The 14,882-nt window shown below is 37.4% G+C and overlaps 2 protein-coding genes across 2 annotated transcripts; one reads left to right on the top strand and one right to left on the bottom strand.

The window, feature by feature from the left end:
- Positions 1-3,493: 3,493 nt before the first annotated feature.
- On the bottom strand, positions 3,494-5,148 carry LOC116107592 (60S ribosomal protein L35a-1-like). The gene is made up of 5 exons (XM_031393887.1): positions 5,043-5,148; positions 4,915-4,950; positions 4,607-4,835; positions 4,469-4,511; positions 3,494-3,786 (listed from the first exon to the last, which is right to left on the bottom strand). The coding sequence occupies exons 1-4, from the start codon at positions 5,072-5,074 to the stop codon at positions 4,470-4,472; spliced, it is 339 nt and encodes a 112-aa protein (XP_031249747.1). The 5' UTR covers positions 5,075-5,148; the 3' UTR covers positions 3,494-3,786; position 4,469.
- Positions 5,149-6,136: 988 nt separating this feature from the next.
- LOC116107597 (protein SSUH2 homolog) lies at positions 6,137-9,632 on the top strand. Its single transcript, XM_031393893.1, has 7 exons — positions 6,137-6,253; positions 6,351-6,566; positions 6,679-6,748; positions 7,461-7,792; positions 7,998-8,139; positions 8,486-8,611; positions 9,030-9,632. Exons 1-7 carry the CDS (start codon positions 6,232-6,234, stop codon positions 9,415-9,417), a joined length of 1,296 nt encoding a protein of 431 aa, XP_031249753.1. The 5' UTR covers positions 6,137-6,231; the 3' UTR covers positions 9,418-9,632.
- Positions 9,633-14,882: the final 5,250 nt, after the last annotated feature.

Below are 14,882 nucleotides of genomic sequence, written 5' to 3' on the forward strand. Positions count from 1 at the left end.
GCTGCTAAATAACTTCAATGTACATAACTTTCACAACCAGAAAAAACCAGCTTCAAGTAGACTACGATAGCTAAAGTATGAACATTGCAATCACTAAACAAAGAAAAACAAGTAGCAGTACAAATCAGAACAACAATATAAAGAATAAGAAAGCTGAGTTACTTACTATTAGCAACAAAGATGGAACTTGAATGTTGAAGAAAAAACCGAATCACGTGAAAGCGAAGCAAACTGAGACGAGAAAGGCTCTACGAGAGGCAGCTTTATATATTATTATTAATAATGACGCTACAGTGAGTGACAGTGAGAAAGGGTAATGCTCCGCCACAGCGGAACCTAATTTCTTCGATTGTGGGGTCGGCAAAGAAAATGGAAATCGCCAAGTGTAATCAACGTACAAGCCATAATAAATCAATGATGATCTCTTGCATATATTATATATAGATTAAGATTACACTTAATCAATTATATTTTATTATTATTTTCATGCTTCCCACTGTTAGATTTACTGTTATTTCACCAAGAGTTGGTCAAAGAAAACATTTTTATTCCGAAAACGTGGAATATACACAATTACATAACAGAAAAAAACAAAAAGAATTTTAACAGATTTAATACATTTTAGAATGTAAAGTTCATCATCTTTTTCGTAATATATTTGTTTTCAATATATTTAAATGTTTCGTCTTGTATTGAATGTAATAGGCAATTTTTTCCTAGCTTTAACACATGAACATGATGAAGAGATAACGGAGAGTCGCGTGTGGTGCGCCACTACGAAGCTTGAGGAATTGTTGTGTTGCGTTTTTGTCCTAAGCATTCACAAATGGGTTTCTTAATTAAGTTGGTAAACCAGTAATGGGGACGGCAACACTTCAGCATCAAGTCTTCTGATCTGATCTCAAATAATTTCACACTGAACTGAGCCACCTACCAAGCCCAACTCAACTTGTGATTTTCTCCACTGCAATCATTATGTATTTTTGTAAGGCTCCAGGCGTGCCGACTGCCGACATGTATGAGCTGTTTTTTTTATTTTCATTGTTATTCACTCGGCAGTACAGTGTGGTAGGTTATACAATACATATGATTTCATGTAAAGAGTCAATTGCTTCTCCTGAAGATGCATTACGCATATGATAAATCTACGGCTGTGATTAGAGATCAAGGCATAATTAATTGGAGAAGAATTCTGTTACTTACGATTTAATAGGAGTAGTTTACTCCAAATGCTGATTCATACAACCACTTGGATGGTCCCAATCTTAATGCTTATTTATTCAGCTAACTGGAAGGCCACGTTTTTGCATTGAAGGCTGGACTTGGAGCGCGGTGACGTAGCAGAAAACCTCATACGACATAGCAGAAAACCTCATACGGGTTTGTACCGTATAGTTTTAAGCAAGTCTACTAAAGAAAGAAAATCCCAAATCCATCGTCTCAGAGACATAGATCCAATTCTTCTGTATTATTAAACCCTTTCTTAAACAACAACACAATAACTCTATTGAACGAATTAATTTGTTAACACAATAAGGTTTAGTTTTATTAGATTATGAGTCATGTGACTTAAAAATAATAAGGGGGCATTTGGTAGGGAGCATATGACGCTTATATCATTTTATATTACTCGATTATCATGTTTTATTGTCAAGTCATATAAGATTCAATACGAATAGTAATTACTATTGATAATATTAGAAGTAATCTAATAATCTCCATTTTCTTAAGTATTATAAGATTACCAAGGTAATCTTAATTTTGCTACAATCATATCCCTTATTAATAAAATTTTAGAACAATAATACCCTTATTTTTAAATTAATTTTACATGAATCTACCTTTTACCATTTCACCCCAATTAATCAACTTTTTAGACAAAATTACCCTTGAATCCAAAACAAATTACAACCCACTCAAGCCATCACCAGCACCCACCTGCTGCAAGCCAAACCACCGCCAAAAGTCTCTTAAAGTCACCGTGAGTAGCCTACCATCACCAGGAGGCTTTGATATGGCCGTTTCCAACCATATTGATGGCCGAAAACACCCCAATCGAACTAGATCTAACCACTACTTTGGCCATTCCCGATAAGATCTACTCTAATTGGGATGTTTTCGGCCATTATCTTGGAGCCTCCCGGTGATGGTGGGCTACTCACGACGACTCTAGGAGACTTACGACAACAGATGACGGTGGCAGACAGTGGCTTGGGGTGATGAGGGTGATTTTGTTATAAATTAAAATTTTATATAAACAGGGTGTTTTCCCTAATCTGAAATGTTAGGGGTCAAAAAAAAAATTCCAAAATTAAAAATAAAAATAATAGTATATCAATATTTAAAAAAAGGGCAATTTAATAATTTAAATAACATACTCACCAATTTATTCCTCCTAACCAAACATATTCATATAACATACCTATCAATTTATTTCAACTAACTAAACATATTTTCCTAAAAATTCCTGTAATCTTCAAGATAATATAAGATTCCAATAATCTAACATTCCCTAAACCAAACGTACACTAAGATATAAACCCTTAAATTCAAGAAATGATAACAATTTTTTTATATTTTTTATTACATCCTTATAAAATATTAAAATGAGGAGTATTTTAGTTTTTAAACAGAAAAAACATCTCAATTAACAGATTATGTAAACATTTATTAAGTTTAAAGGGGGGGATAAATCCTAGTAATTTATAATGTAAGACCTAGACAATAGTTGACAACTTGACATAAGGTCTTTTTCTCCTATTATTGAATCTATCCAAATAGGATTAGGTAAAGGTCTAAATTCGAACTAAACAACCCTTCCCTAATCATTAATACAAAAACCGAACTAAATTTTATAAATTTATAGTTGAGAAATGACTCAATTATTAAGAAAATCCAGTATTTGTTGGCAAAACTTCAAATTATGATACATAATTTTACAAATAAAAATACTCCTCTATTGGTTAAGTCTATAACAAAACTATCTGAAACCGATGCATTCAAAACCTTTTCATTAAGATTTTATACTTGGGTCGAATTGTCATCCCTAATAACAGAATCACTAGGGAAGCTCCATATCACGGGTACACCTTCCAAATAATGAGCAACTTCTGTTTCTTAAACAAACGTATTTTGCATAACAAAAGTAGCAACCAAAAACATTATATACAATCTTATCAACAATTTCTGCTGCATAATCCATGTTTATTCCAGAAAAAGATTTGAGTACTACCAAACAATGATCAATTTCTATTTAAAACGTTGCCTCGGGTTGGTCAGGTGACATCTCTTTGCAAAGTGTCATAATCCTGTTTATTACAATCTTTTCAATTATTCCACAATTATATCCATGTTTAACATATTTCCTCAATGTCATGTCACAGTGGAAAAATAGAGCAGTAAAGAAACCTAATTAGTAACAGGTAAACAACGCTTCTCAGTAGCTAAATGACATTCATGACAATATTCAAAATGGAAGATTAAAACCAACATATGAAATAAGAAAGCTTTACGGTCATTAGAGATAAACTTCTAACAAAATTGAGGCATATTAAGAGATGAAGAAACTTAAAAGCTAAATAGCAAAAATTTCAAATGACAAAACTAAGAATAAGAGTTATCCTTGTTGTTCCAAATACAAACTACCTGAACAGATGCTGAGCCAAAACAGCTAGCTAGTATAACTCCCGCATTGAAAACCTTGAAACTTAGCTCTTAAGAGAATAAATCCCAAATTCAAAAGATACACCTTAGACTGCCATTCTAGAATCTACCTGGACCCTGTTGCTGTACAACAAAAAACACAAACTACTGTAAAATTAAATAAATATATCACAACTTTCAACTACTGCAGAGAATTATACTTAAATATCCACAAATCAAACCAAATCAGCCTATAATTAAAAATAAATAAATAAATAAAACTCAAAAAGATTTATATATTATATGGTTTCAAAACCCAATCATGTTTTTTCTAATTTAATAAAAACTACAGACATTTATATACTTGAATTTGGAAAAGGAAAAATCTATTTCATTCCTGATAATTTTCTAACAAACTAAACAAGAGTATCAGGATCACCATGTTCTCCTACATAATTACTCAAAGAATGCAGATTGAGAAGAGGTAAATATTCTTAGAACTTCTCTCCCAGGGTATTTCCAACGATTTTCTAAGTATATAACTATAGTGGAATCCTAAACACGACTCTAAATGTTTCCGCACAGTGCCACCTACAGGTCAGGAAGTTAAGTTCACTTCAGCTAGAATGCACAGGAGCAAATATTCCTAAACAACAAAAAAACAGAATGCTAACCACAACTCTATCCTAACAGAATCTAGAAAAGGAATATACCACTAAGCACATTGAAACCATTACTCAACAACCATTTGACACAATTTTAGCAAATAGAAACCACACTTTATGGCGTCAAAACCATAGTAAATAAAAAATAATTGATAACATACCTCATATGTTGCTAGGATACATGAACACCCTTACTTTGTCTCCCTGTTTAACAATTAAAACCACATCCATAATCAAAACTCAATATTCAAATCAAAGCCAACAAACAGAAAAACAAAAATTAATTGATTATTGGTTACCATGGACTTGGGAGGGAGATTGGATTTGAACTTAGCACGAACCACGCCGCTATTACCGTGAGGTCTAACGACTTTTCCCCAAATGCAGCGATAATGGGAACCATTCTGCTTAGTCTTTGCCTTGTAAATGTAAGCCATCCGTTTGCCGCAGTACCATGCCACCTCTTCCTTTGTGTTCACTCCCTCGATCTGAATCAACGAGGTGTTTGGGTACTGGTTCGACTTCGACCTAACATCCAAATAAATTACAAATCAATCAAACACTTGGCTAACTTCAAGTACAAACCAAGTGGTTTATTTTTCCTTACCTTTTGTATCCAAGAACTGTTCCTCGAACATAGAGTCTGTGAACAAAACAAGAGTAAGATTAAGTGACTTTGTCGAAATAATTAGCGATTAAGAAACGTAAACAGAGTGTGAGAGATAAGAGTTCGACCTGACGCGCTCGCCTTGCCTACCCTTGACCATTTTTTTCTGTTTAAAGCTCTGCCGCCCGAGTCTGCGAAAGATGAAAACCCTAGTAAAAGACTCGAATCGATATGAGCGAGAGGTCTATATACTTCAAAGGCAGAGATCCGGTGTGGGTAAGAGTATATTATGTCATATGCGCCCAATTTTTCTTTTAATTGTTATTTAATTTATATATAATATACTATTTATCCACGCTTAAATTTATACAAAAGAAATTTGCTTACCATATACAAAATAGCATGACATCGTAAATTCGAGATTATTGGACCCAATCTGTTATGCCTTAAAATAATGAAGGCTGACGTAGACATGCGTCAACGAGGATGAGTTAGAATTCAAAAAGATGTTGATCTAAACGTTGTCACGCCGTCTAAGGAAAGAGAGGGTAAGGTTGTCATAACATGGCAGGTAAAGGTCTAGGGGTGAGTGGCTAAAAGTCACCCGCCTGTCCAAGTCCTGTACAGTTTAAAGATATATTTCATGCAACCAGCTAATAGAAAGTAGGGTAAGAACTGTATAACATTTGCTCATTGATAGACCTGTAATCATTATCCAGAAACCTCTTACTATAAATAGAGAGCTTCCCTCTTATTTTTCAGGATTCTAATTCTGATAATATAAACACATACTCTCTCTCTCTCCCTCTCTGTATTTTTGTTCTCTCTTATCATCACATGTAATCTGATTGTAATATTTCATAAATAAAAAGACAATGGATATAGGATTCACTTTGAGCATGCGAACCGCTTTAAAAATTATCTCTTTTTTATTTATTTCATTTTCTAGTTCGTTTAGCACTTTATACATACGAATAGTTGGTGTCAAAATCAAGTATCAATACACTTCATCAGCCCATGGGCCACTAAACAAGATTCGCGGACCAGATTAGTCTACAGTGCCACATATGAAAAGCCCAATGAAGTGGATAGACAAGACTGCCAGATCAGCTCTGCCACGATTTAACTCGTTCACACTTATCGCCGTAATCGCACGAAGAAGAAGGTACACTACAAATGCAGCATAAGTAACCGACTAAAAAACGTGTGGAACCGACACCCCTTGGACTCCATTATTTCCTTACTCCCTAAGCAAATTTCTCAAAATAAATAAAAACTTTCCATTCATCTCTAATCAGAACTCACACACTACACAAGATGCAGGAGCCTCTACTCTCTGGTACACTGCTCTTCCATTTGTTTTGCATTTTCATCTCTAATTTTTGTAATTAGATCATTTAATTTTTACGAAATTTTGATTACTTATTTTAATGAAGAGAAAAGGAGTTACTCGGGAGAGAACTCAGAGAAGGAGAGCGAAAAATGGAGCTCGTATCAGCACGTGGGAAGAACAAACTCAATTATTCCAACTGCTTCGTTGGCGGGAACCGAAGTCAGCGTTGAAGAAATTCGATCAGCTGCCTCTTCTTCCGATCACTACCCTCCGTCGATTCACGCTCCTTTGATTAGTTCACCAGAACCCGATCCTCAACGTACGTTTATTCTATGTATTCAAATTAGAAACTTAATATTAATGTTTGGTTTCATCATTGTATTGTTTAATTGTTTGTTTGGATTCGTTTCGTTTACTTGTGCATTTTGCAGAGCAAGATATTGTGTATCAAGGCGGGTACTACGGAGGAGATTATGGTAGAAATGTGAATGAATTTCGGCGGTAAGGCTGGATTTTGTGTTTTTTATTATGGAAGCATGAATTTTTTGGGTGTGATTTAGAGTTAAATTGAGTGGTCAACTGGGAAGCTTTATGAGTTGTGTGGTAAATTGAAGCATTCATTTAGGGTCAAATATCTTTATTTGTAGAGGATTTTAATGCATTTTGATGATCGTATAAATCTGTTTATATTACTGGGTGGTGACTGGTGATTTGTTTGATATTTCGTCCCTGGAGTTTGATCTTCATATCTAAAAGCAGTTAAAGTTTTTACGTCATGCACAAAATACTGAAATAGAAAAGGTTACTATAATAATTGTTGGACAATAGTAGGATTTGGTTTAAAAGATGTATTGGTTTTCTTATCCTGCAAAGACAGCATTGACAAGGGTTTTAATGACCCTTTTTTCTTACCTGGTTATGTTTTTCCATGTGTTGTTATTTATATAAATTTTTTTACATATCATTGAAAAATAAATCCAGTAGTTATTATTGAAAAGATATGGGGAGTCTGGTTTTAGTCATGGGTGAATTTTCACTTCTGTCTGGTGGAAATGAGTCGTATGACAGTGTAACGTTCACGTTTAGTCGAGATCTCTAACCGTACATCAGGTCTCTTGTATGTCTCTTTGTAACAGATAGAGATTCATTTTATATTTTTATTTTAGCTGGTCATACCAGTAACCTTCTTATCAATTGAATGATGTACATGTAGGCAAATATTGGATGAGGTTGAGATAAGGGAGTTGCTCATTGATCATGTTGGTCATCGTTGCTGTTGGGGAAGTCGTCCTGCTCGGACATGGAAGATTCATGCAGTAGAAGACTGCAATGTCTATGTGGGAACTCTTGAAACATTCATAGAGGAGAGGGAAACTATAAGAGAAACAGAGCCTTACCTTGGTGGCAAATTTGATGGAAAAGATAATGAGCCCAAACTAGGCATCTGGGAATTGGATCTAAAGTCACAATTTCCTGTTCTATTTGTACCTCATGAAGAAACACGAATGAAAATTCCTCGTTCTGAAACCATCGAGAAATGCCCTGGTAATGATCCTTAAACGCTTTAGGGTGATACAACAGAATTTTCAGAAGTAGAAGTTTTTTATTTATATTTCTTTTCTACTGTTACCTGCAGTCCCCCTTTGGCATTAGTTCCTTTCTCTTTCCTGTTGTAAATTTTCAATTAGATGCATGCAAGTACTACACAGTTTCCGTGTTTATATAATGTTGAAGTTAAATGGATGTGCAGGCTGTGCAGGACGAGGGAATATCGTATGTCGCACTTGCAATGCAGATCAAGAGCCTGGATCTTATAAGGAAAACCAGATGACTCAGTGCCCTAATTGTTATGGGAGGGGTTTAATTGCTCATAAAGATGGATCTGACACAATGTGAGCTATGATTTGTTTTATAACAACGTTATACAACATATATTATCTTGACCAGTAAACTATTTTTAAGCATATGGATATTCTTAGCTGATTTCAAAATCTAACGTATGGATATTCTTATAAATTTAAGCATGGATTATTGACCAGTAAACTATTTTTATAGTGCACATAACTAGTGCCTAAAAAAATTTGTAAGTAGATTTTACATTTTCCAGCTTACAAGCCCCATATGTTCTTAGAAGGTTACTTCACAGTTGGTATAGTTTCACTAATAAGCTTGTAGTCAGTGCTCCTAATTCTTCTCTTCTCCTACAATTATGTTTATGTAATAACTTTTTCTCTGCAGATGTGCAAAATGCAATGGAAATGGAAAAATTCCTTGTGCAACTTGTGGATCTCGTGGGCTTATAAAATGCGAGACATGTCGTGGAAGTGGTTCTTTCTTGACACGCAGTGTTGCCATTGTTAGATGGTGAGTATACAGTTGATGGTTCTAATAAATCATATCTGCCACACGGAAGCTACCCCACCCTAGCTGAACTTCTCCATTAAGCCCTTCTTTTAGTTTTAACACAATATTACATTTTCATAAATGCCCTATAATGTTTATGTCTTAGCTTACTGTCTCATATAATCTCATGGGTGCTCTCGTCACATTGTTAGAAATGTCTTTGTAATGGTATTGGGCAATATTGTGAGGATAACATTTATGATAATACCCTAGTTATTAATTTGCTGCTTTCTGACAGATATCTATTTCCAGAATATTGCAAGTTTTCTTGAAAAATATTAAAAATATATATATATATATAAATAAAAAATTGTAAGCTTATACATGCCCTAAACTACTAAACTGCATACTGAGGGAGAAAATATATATTTCTTAACAGGAAGACTCTTTCCACTAGACAAGTAAGTGCAGCGAGCGGAGCAGCGTCTGTCCCAGATGAGGTTTTCCACAGAGCAAAAGGGGTGCAGTTGTGCAATACTCAGGCATACCAGTGTTCTCCTGCCTTTTTTGCAGACTCTTTCTTTCTGAACAAGTTTTCTTCTGAAGTCATTGCAGAAAGGGCTCCCATACCTCCAACTGCAAGGGTTATATGTGAAAGGCATACAATCTCTGTTGTTCCGGTGACACGTGTCACCATGTCTCATCGAGGAGGTCGATCCTTCAGTTTCTATATCATTGGTTGTAGCAGGGAGGTGTACTTGAAGGACTACTATCCCGCTAGGTTTTGCTGGGGGCTTTGTCCTTGCTTAGAGTGGTTAAAGTTGTAAAAAGGCAGATTCCCAAGTTTGAAATCTAGTCATTTATGCCAACTGATGTTGTGTGAGTTACTTTTTTGCATGAGTGGCAATAAGTTGGCCTATTTTTCTCTTTTGACAAATTGAAGATTGTATAAGAATAAGAAGTTTGTCTCTTTTGAAGGCTGTAATTTTTTATGATTGTTTTTTTCATATTCACATTATACATAATGATCTAATTAACTGTTTGATGATTAGTTGAATTTCACTACTCTCCCTTTGTGGCATCAAATTAATGGTTGCTTTTTGCAGATCCTTTATCTGAAGTCAAATGGCAGAAATGAGTTTATTCGGCATTATTTGCAATTCCCTTGAGATCACATCTCTATTTCTCTATTTCTCTATATGGAATTGGTTGTGTCGAAGCAAACTAGGGCACTTGATGGACAATCTTCTGATCCTTCTGATAGGACCACCTGCAAATCAATTCAACACACAACCAAAAACAAGAACAAGCGTTGGACAAACTATTTTGTATAATCTTTAATCTGAATATTACTCAGACAATATGTAATTGACAATTGGAAGAAAAATGAAATAAGAGCAGTAGTCGGATAATCCTTGCATTTCTAGGAGCCAAGGACCTCCATTGTTTACTCTAAAAAATATGCTCCCTTTGGGTACACTTTTTTTCCTAGTAGGCATTGTAGGATAGTAGGGATTTTGGGCATCTCTTTCTCTCTTGCCGTGCCACCTACCCCTGGAATCAATTGTGCATGTCGGTCTTCGCCTGCCCACCCTTTTGAAATGCCTTGTATTAAACAATATATATACTAAGCTTTCCCGTAACTACCTCTCACTCACACAATACTCGCACCCACATCACACCTGCAGACACATGGACCTTACCCTTTAACAACTATCCTCAATGCCTATTACATCCCTTAAGTGTGTACACCTTATGCACAGCAGGCCTATCAATACCCCTCCCTTGGAGATTCACCTTGTCCTCAAGGTGAAAGTGAGGAAAATGTGCATGTATCACCTCATACGACTCCCAAGTGGCTTCAAACTCAGGTAAATCTTTCCATTGGATGAGGACCTCCCTAGAACCATCCAGGAGAGTATGCATAGATAAGAAGATAGCAGGTTGGACCATCAATTCTAGATCTTCAGAAAGGAATTCTGGCAGGGGTTGGATTGGAACAGATTGATGCAAACTCCACTTGAGCTGAGAAATATGGAAAACTGGATGAATTCGTGTCGTGAGAGGCAAAGCAAGTTTGTAAGCCACTTTCCCAACTCGTTCCAAAACAACATAAGGCCCATAGAAGCGGGGGCTGAGCTTCTTGTTTAACTTTCTGGCAAGAGTTTTGAACCTATATTGCTGTAGCTTCAAAAAAACAGAGTCTCCAGGCTGGAAACAATCATCTCTCCTATGTAGGTCCGCATTTTTCTTCATATGACCTTGAACAATGGCCAAGTTAGCTTTAAGCTCCTTTAACATGGCATTCCGCTCAGCCATCTGTATATTTACATCTTCCACGGCTGAGGGGCAATCTGTAAGTTTCAAGAGTGTGGGAGGATCTCTCACATAGAGGGCCTTAAAATAGGTCATCCTGGTGGAGCCGTGGTAAGTGGTGTTGTACCAAAATTCCACCTATGTAAGCCACAATGGCCACTGTCGTGGTTGAGAGCTATAGAAGCATCGGAGATAAGCCTCAAGGCATCTATTGACCACCTCGGTCTGACCATCGGTGTGCGGGTGGTATACCGAGCTAAATTTCAAGATGGTTCCAACAGCCTTGAATAATTCCTGCCAAAATTGGCTCATGAAAACCTTATCTCTGTCCAAAACAATGGCGTTCGGGAAACCATGGAGCTTGACCACTTCTTTAATAAATATGGCAGCCACATCCTTTGCATTGTAAGGGTGACCAAGACTGAAGAAGTGACTATATTTGGTGAGCCAGTCAATATGGTATCCACCCCTTTGGAACGCAGTAATCCACCAATAAAGTCCATAGAAATGTCCTCAAAAACTTGACTTGGAATAGGCAGGGTTGTAGAAGTCCTACTGGCTTTAATGATGACTGTTTGTTAAGTTGACAAATGGTACAAGCCTTGATATATTGTTGGACATCCCTCCGAATGTCTTCCCAATAGACCATATTGGACACTCTCTTTTATGTTCTAAAGAAGCCGGAGTGACCCCCACTAGGACTCCGGTGGAACTCCTCTAATAACCTTGAAATAAACTTGGATCCCTTAGGAATGACCACCCTATTTTTATAAAGTAGGCAGCCCCTACGGAGTTGGTAGTTGGGTCGACTAGATGAATCAAGGAAGAGGTCTTGTATGATCACCTGCAATCTAGGATCTGTTTGTGCCTTTGAAGCAAGGTCTTCATACTCAGAAAACTAAACCACAAACAAAGCCGTCAACTCAGCCCCTTCTTCCCTTCATGAGAGAGCATCTGCCACTCGATTTGAAGCCCTCAGATAATAATGAATTTCAAAATTGAAGCCCATGAGTTTGGAGATCCATTTGTGTTGTTCAGGGGTTTTGGCTCTCTGATCCATTAAGAATTGGAGGCTGCGCTGGTCTGACTTTATTATAAACTTCCTGCCAAGCAAATAATGACTCCACTTTTTAATTGCAAAGACGATGACCATTAATTCTAGCTCGTAAACTGATTTGAGCTTGACTGTGGACGAGAAAGTCTTGCTAATAAAAGCTATTGGGCAGGATTGTTGCACCAAAACAACCCCAAGTCTCTACCTGATGCATCTGCCTGAATCTCAAACGGAAGTGAAAAATCTGGGACAGCCAATACAAGGACAATAGTCATTGCCTCTTTAAGCTTATCAAATGCATTTTGGGCTGCCTCATTCCAAGTGAAGGAGTCCTTTTTAAGTAATTGAGTTAGGGGTTGTGCAATGGTACCATAACCCTTCACAAACCTCCTATAATAACCCGTCAATCCCAAAAAACCTCTTAAACTCTTAACATTCAGCAGACGTGGCCAAGAAACCATGGCCTCAACTTTCTTCTGATCTGTCTCCACTCCCTTTTAAGATATCAAGTGGCTTAAATACTCCAATTTATATTGGCCGAAAGAACATTTCTTCTTGTTAATAATTAACTCATTTTCCTGCAAAATCTAGAAAGTCTAACGTAAATGTTGTAGGTGAGTGGCGATGTTTGGGCTATAGATAAGGATAACGTAAAAAAAAACCAGGATAAATTTTCATAGGGCAAGTCTAAAGATTGAGTTCATTCAAGCTTGGAAGGTTGACGGGGCATTGGTAAGGCCAAAAGGCATAACGAGGAACTCGTAATGTCCCTTATGAGTTTGAAAGGTTGCTTAGGCACATCTACTTCTCGTACCCTGATTTGATGGTATCCTAATTTTAAATCCAACTTAGTGAATACTGTAGCCCCAGCCAATTCATCAAGCAACTCTTCAATTGTCGGGATTGAGAATCTGTCGGGTACTGTGAGGTTGTTTAATGCCCTATAGTCTACACAAAAGTGCCAACTCCCATCTTTTTTCTTGACTAACAGGACAGGGCTTGCATAAGGGCTAGTGCTAGGCTGAATAATTCTTGCAGTTAACATCTCCCCAACCAGTTTTTTGATTTCATTTTTTTGGAAGTACGGGTACTTATATGGCTTGACATTAGGGGGTTTGGATCCTGGCTGAAGTTCTATTGCATGGTCGTGGGTTCTATGGGGTGGGAGTGTGGTGATTTGATCAAACAGATGGCTATAATTTTCTATCACCCTTGATACTTTAGGATCTATTTCTTCTTGCACTGGTTCTTCTTTCAGTCATATAGCCCCAAACTCGACTACATAGCTAGTCCCTAGAGATTGCAAGGATCAGACCATTGCCTTCAATGAAACCTCCGTCTTCACCAGCGAGGGGTTTCTTTGCAACATTACTTTTTTTCCCTCCTAGTCAAATTCCATGGTTAGCCTCATCTAGTTGGAACTCTAATCTCCCAAAGTGCTCAACTACGTAATCCCCAACACTACATCTGCGCCACCTAACTCAAAAGGAAAAAATTCCTATTGGATCTCAAGTCCCTGGAGTTTCAACCGAACGACTCTACAGATTCCTTCCCCCTGAATGGTACACCCGTTTCCCACCATTACTCCAAAAGATCTCCCCTTATCTACCTTCAATCCTAACTTTTGCACAAGCTCATGAGAAATGAAATTGTGGGATGCCCCACTGTCAACCAACACAACCACGTTCTTAACTCCAATTTGGCCCTCCAATTTCAGAGTTTTATCAGAAGAAATACCCACAATAGAGTTCATTGAGAGTGCTAATGGATTACCTTCATTATTAGGCTCATCGTCTGGTTCTGTCTCGGGTTCCAGTGAAGCTAAATCTTCGTCATCCATGAGCAAAAGCACTTGAAGTGACCTGTTCTTACACCTGTGATTAGGACCAAACTTTTTGTCGCCACGGTAGCACAACCCACGTTCACGCTTGAATTGGATTTCCGCTTCAAAGAGTCGCTAAAAATTGTCTCCCCTATTATTGGATCCTGTCATCTCAGTCAATCGCTCTCTACTCGAAGCTCTTGCTTGGAGTCAATGAAATGAAGCTTGGATCTAGAGGCTTTGAATTGGTATTCCACCAATTTGAACGTGGCAGATCCGAGTTTGGGCTAACCCAAGTGTAAGACTTTATCCTTCCCATTTGGTTTTTGTTAATTTTGGGCCTATTTCTCTCCATAACCCAATTCCTCTCTTCCACCCGATGGGCTTGGTCCATTAACCCAAATAAAGTTTTGGGTTGGCTCAGCCTTAATTTTGCCTTGATGTCCTCCTTTAACCCATTAGCGAAAATTCCCTTCAGCAACTCTTCTCCCAGCTCCTTCAATGGGCCAACATGAGCTTCAAATTATTCTCTATATTCAGTGACTATTCCTTCTTGTCTCAAAGCCACCAAAGCTTCATATGTAAATCCCTTAAATGATGGGCGAAATCGATCAATCAGAGCTGCCTTGAATGCTTCCCATGACCGAAATGGAGTTCTGGATTCAACCCATTGATACCAACTCAGAGCTCAACCTTCCATGCAAACAGCGACCGCTTCTACCATATGGTTAATGGTGAAGTATCGATCCGCTCTAAAGGACCACCCGAATGGGTCAGCACCATTAAAGATTGGCAAATCAAGCTTACGATTCTTCTTTTCCTCTTTCCCAACTTCACCACTGATCTCACGTTCTTGCCCCTTGTCATCACCGGAATTTCGATTCTCAGCGGATGATGATGAGTTCTCTTTCTCTCGGTATCTTCTTTCATATCTTTCTTCCTTCATTCGCATTAACTCACGCATCTCCGTTAGATACTCCTTAATGCTACCCATATCGATTTTCAACGTACTCATGTCGTCCTTCACAGTCTTCATTTCCTTCTCCACATTATCCATTCTATTCTCCATCTTAGATTTTACCATTCCCCAACCTTGCTCT

Source organism: Pistacia vera, unplaced genomic scaffold (genome assembly GCF_008641045.1).
Source record: "Pistacia vera cultivar Batoury unplaced genomic scaffold, PisVer_v2 Contig541, whole genome shotgun sequence".
In the NCBI taxonomy this organism is placed as follows: domain Eukaryota; kingdom Viridiplantae; phylum Streptophyta; class Magnoliopsida; order Sapindales; family Anacardiaceae; genus Pistacia; species Pistacia vera.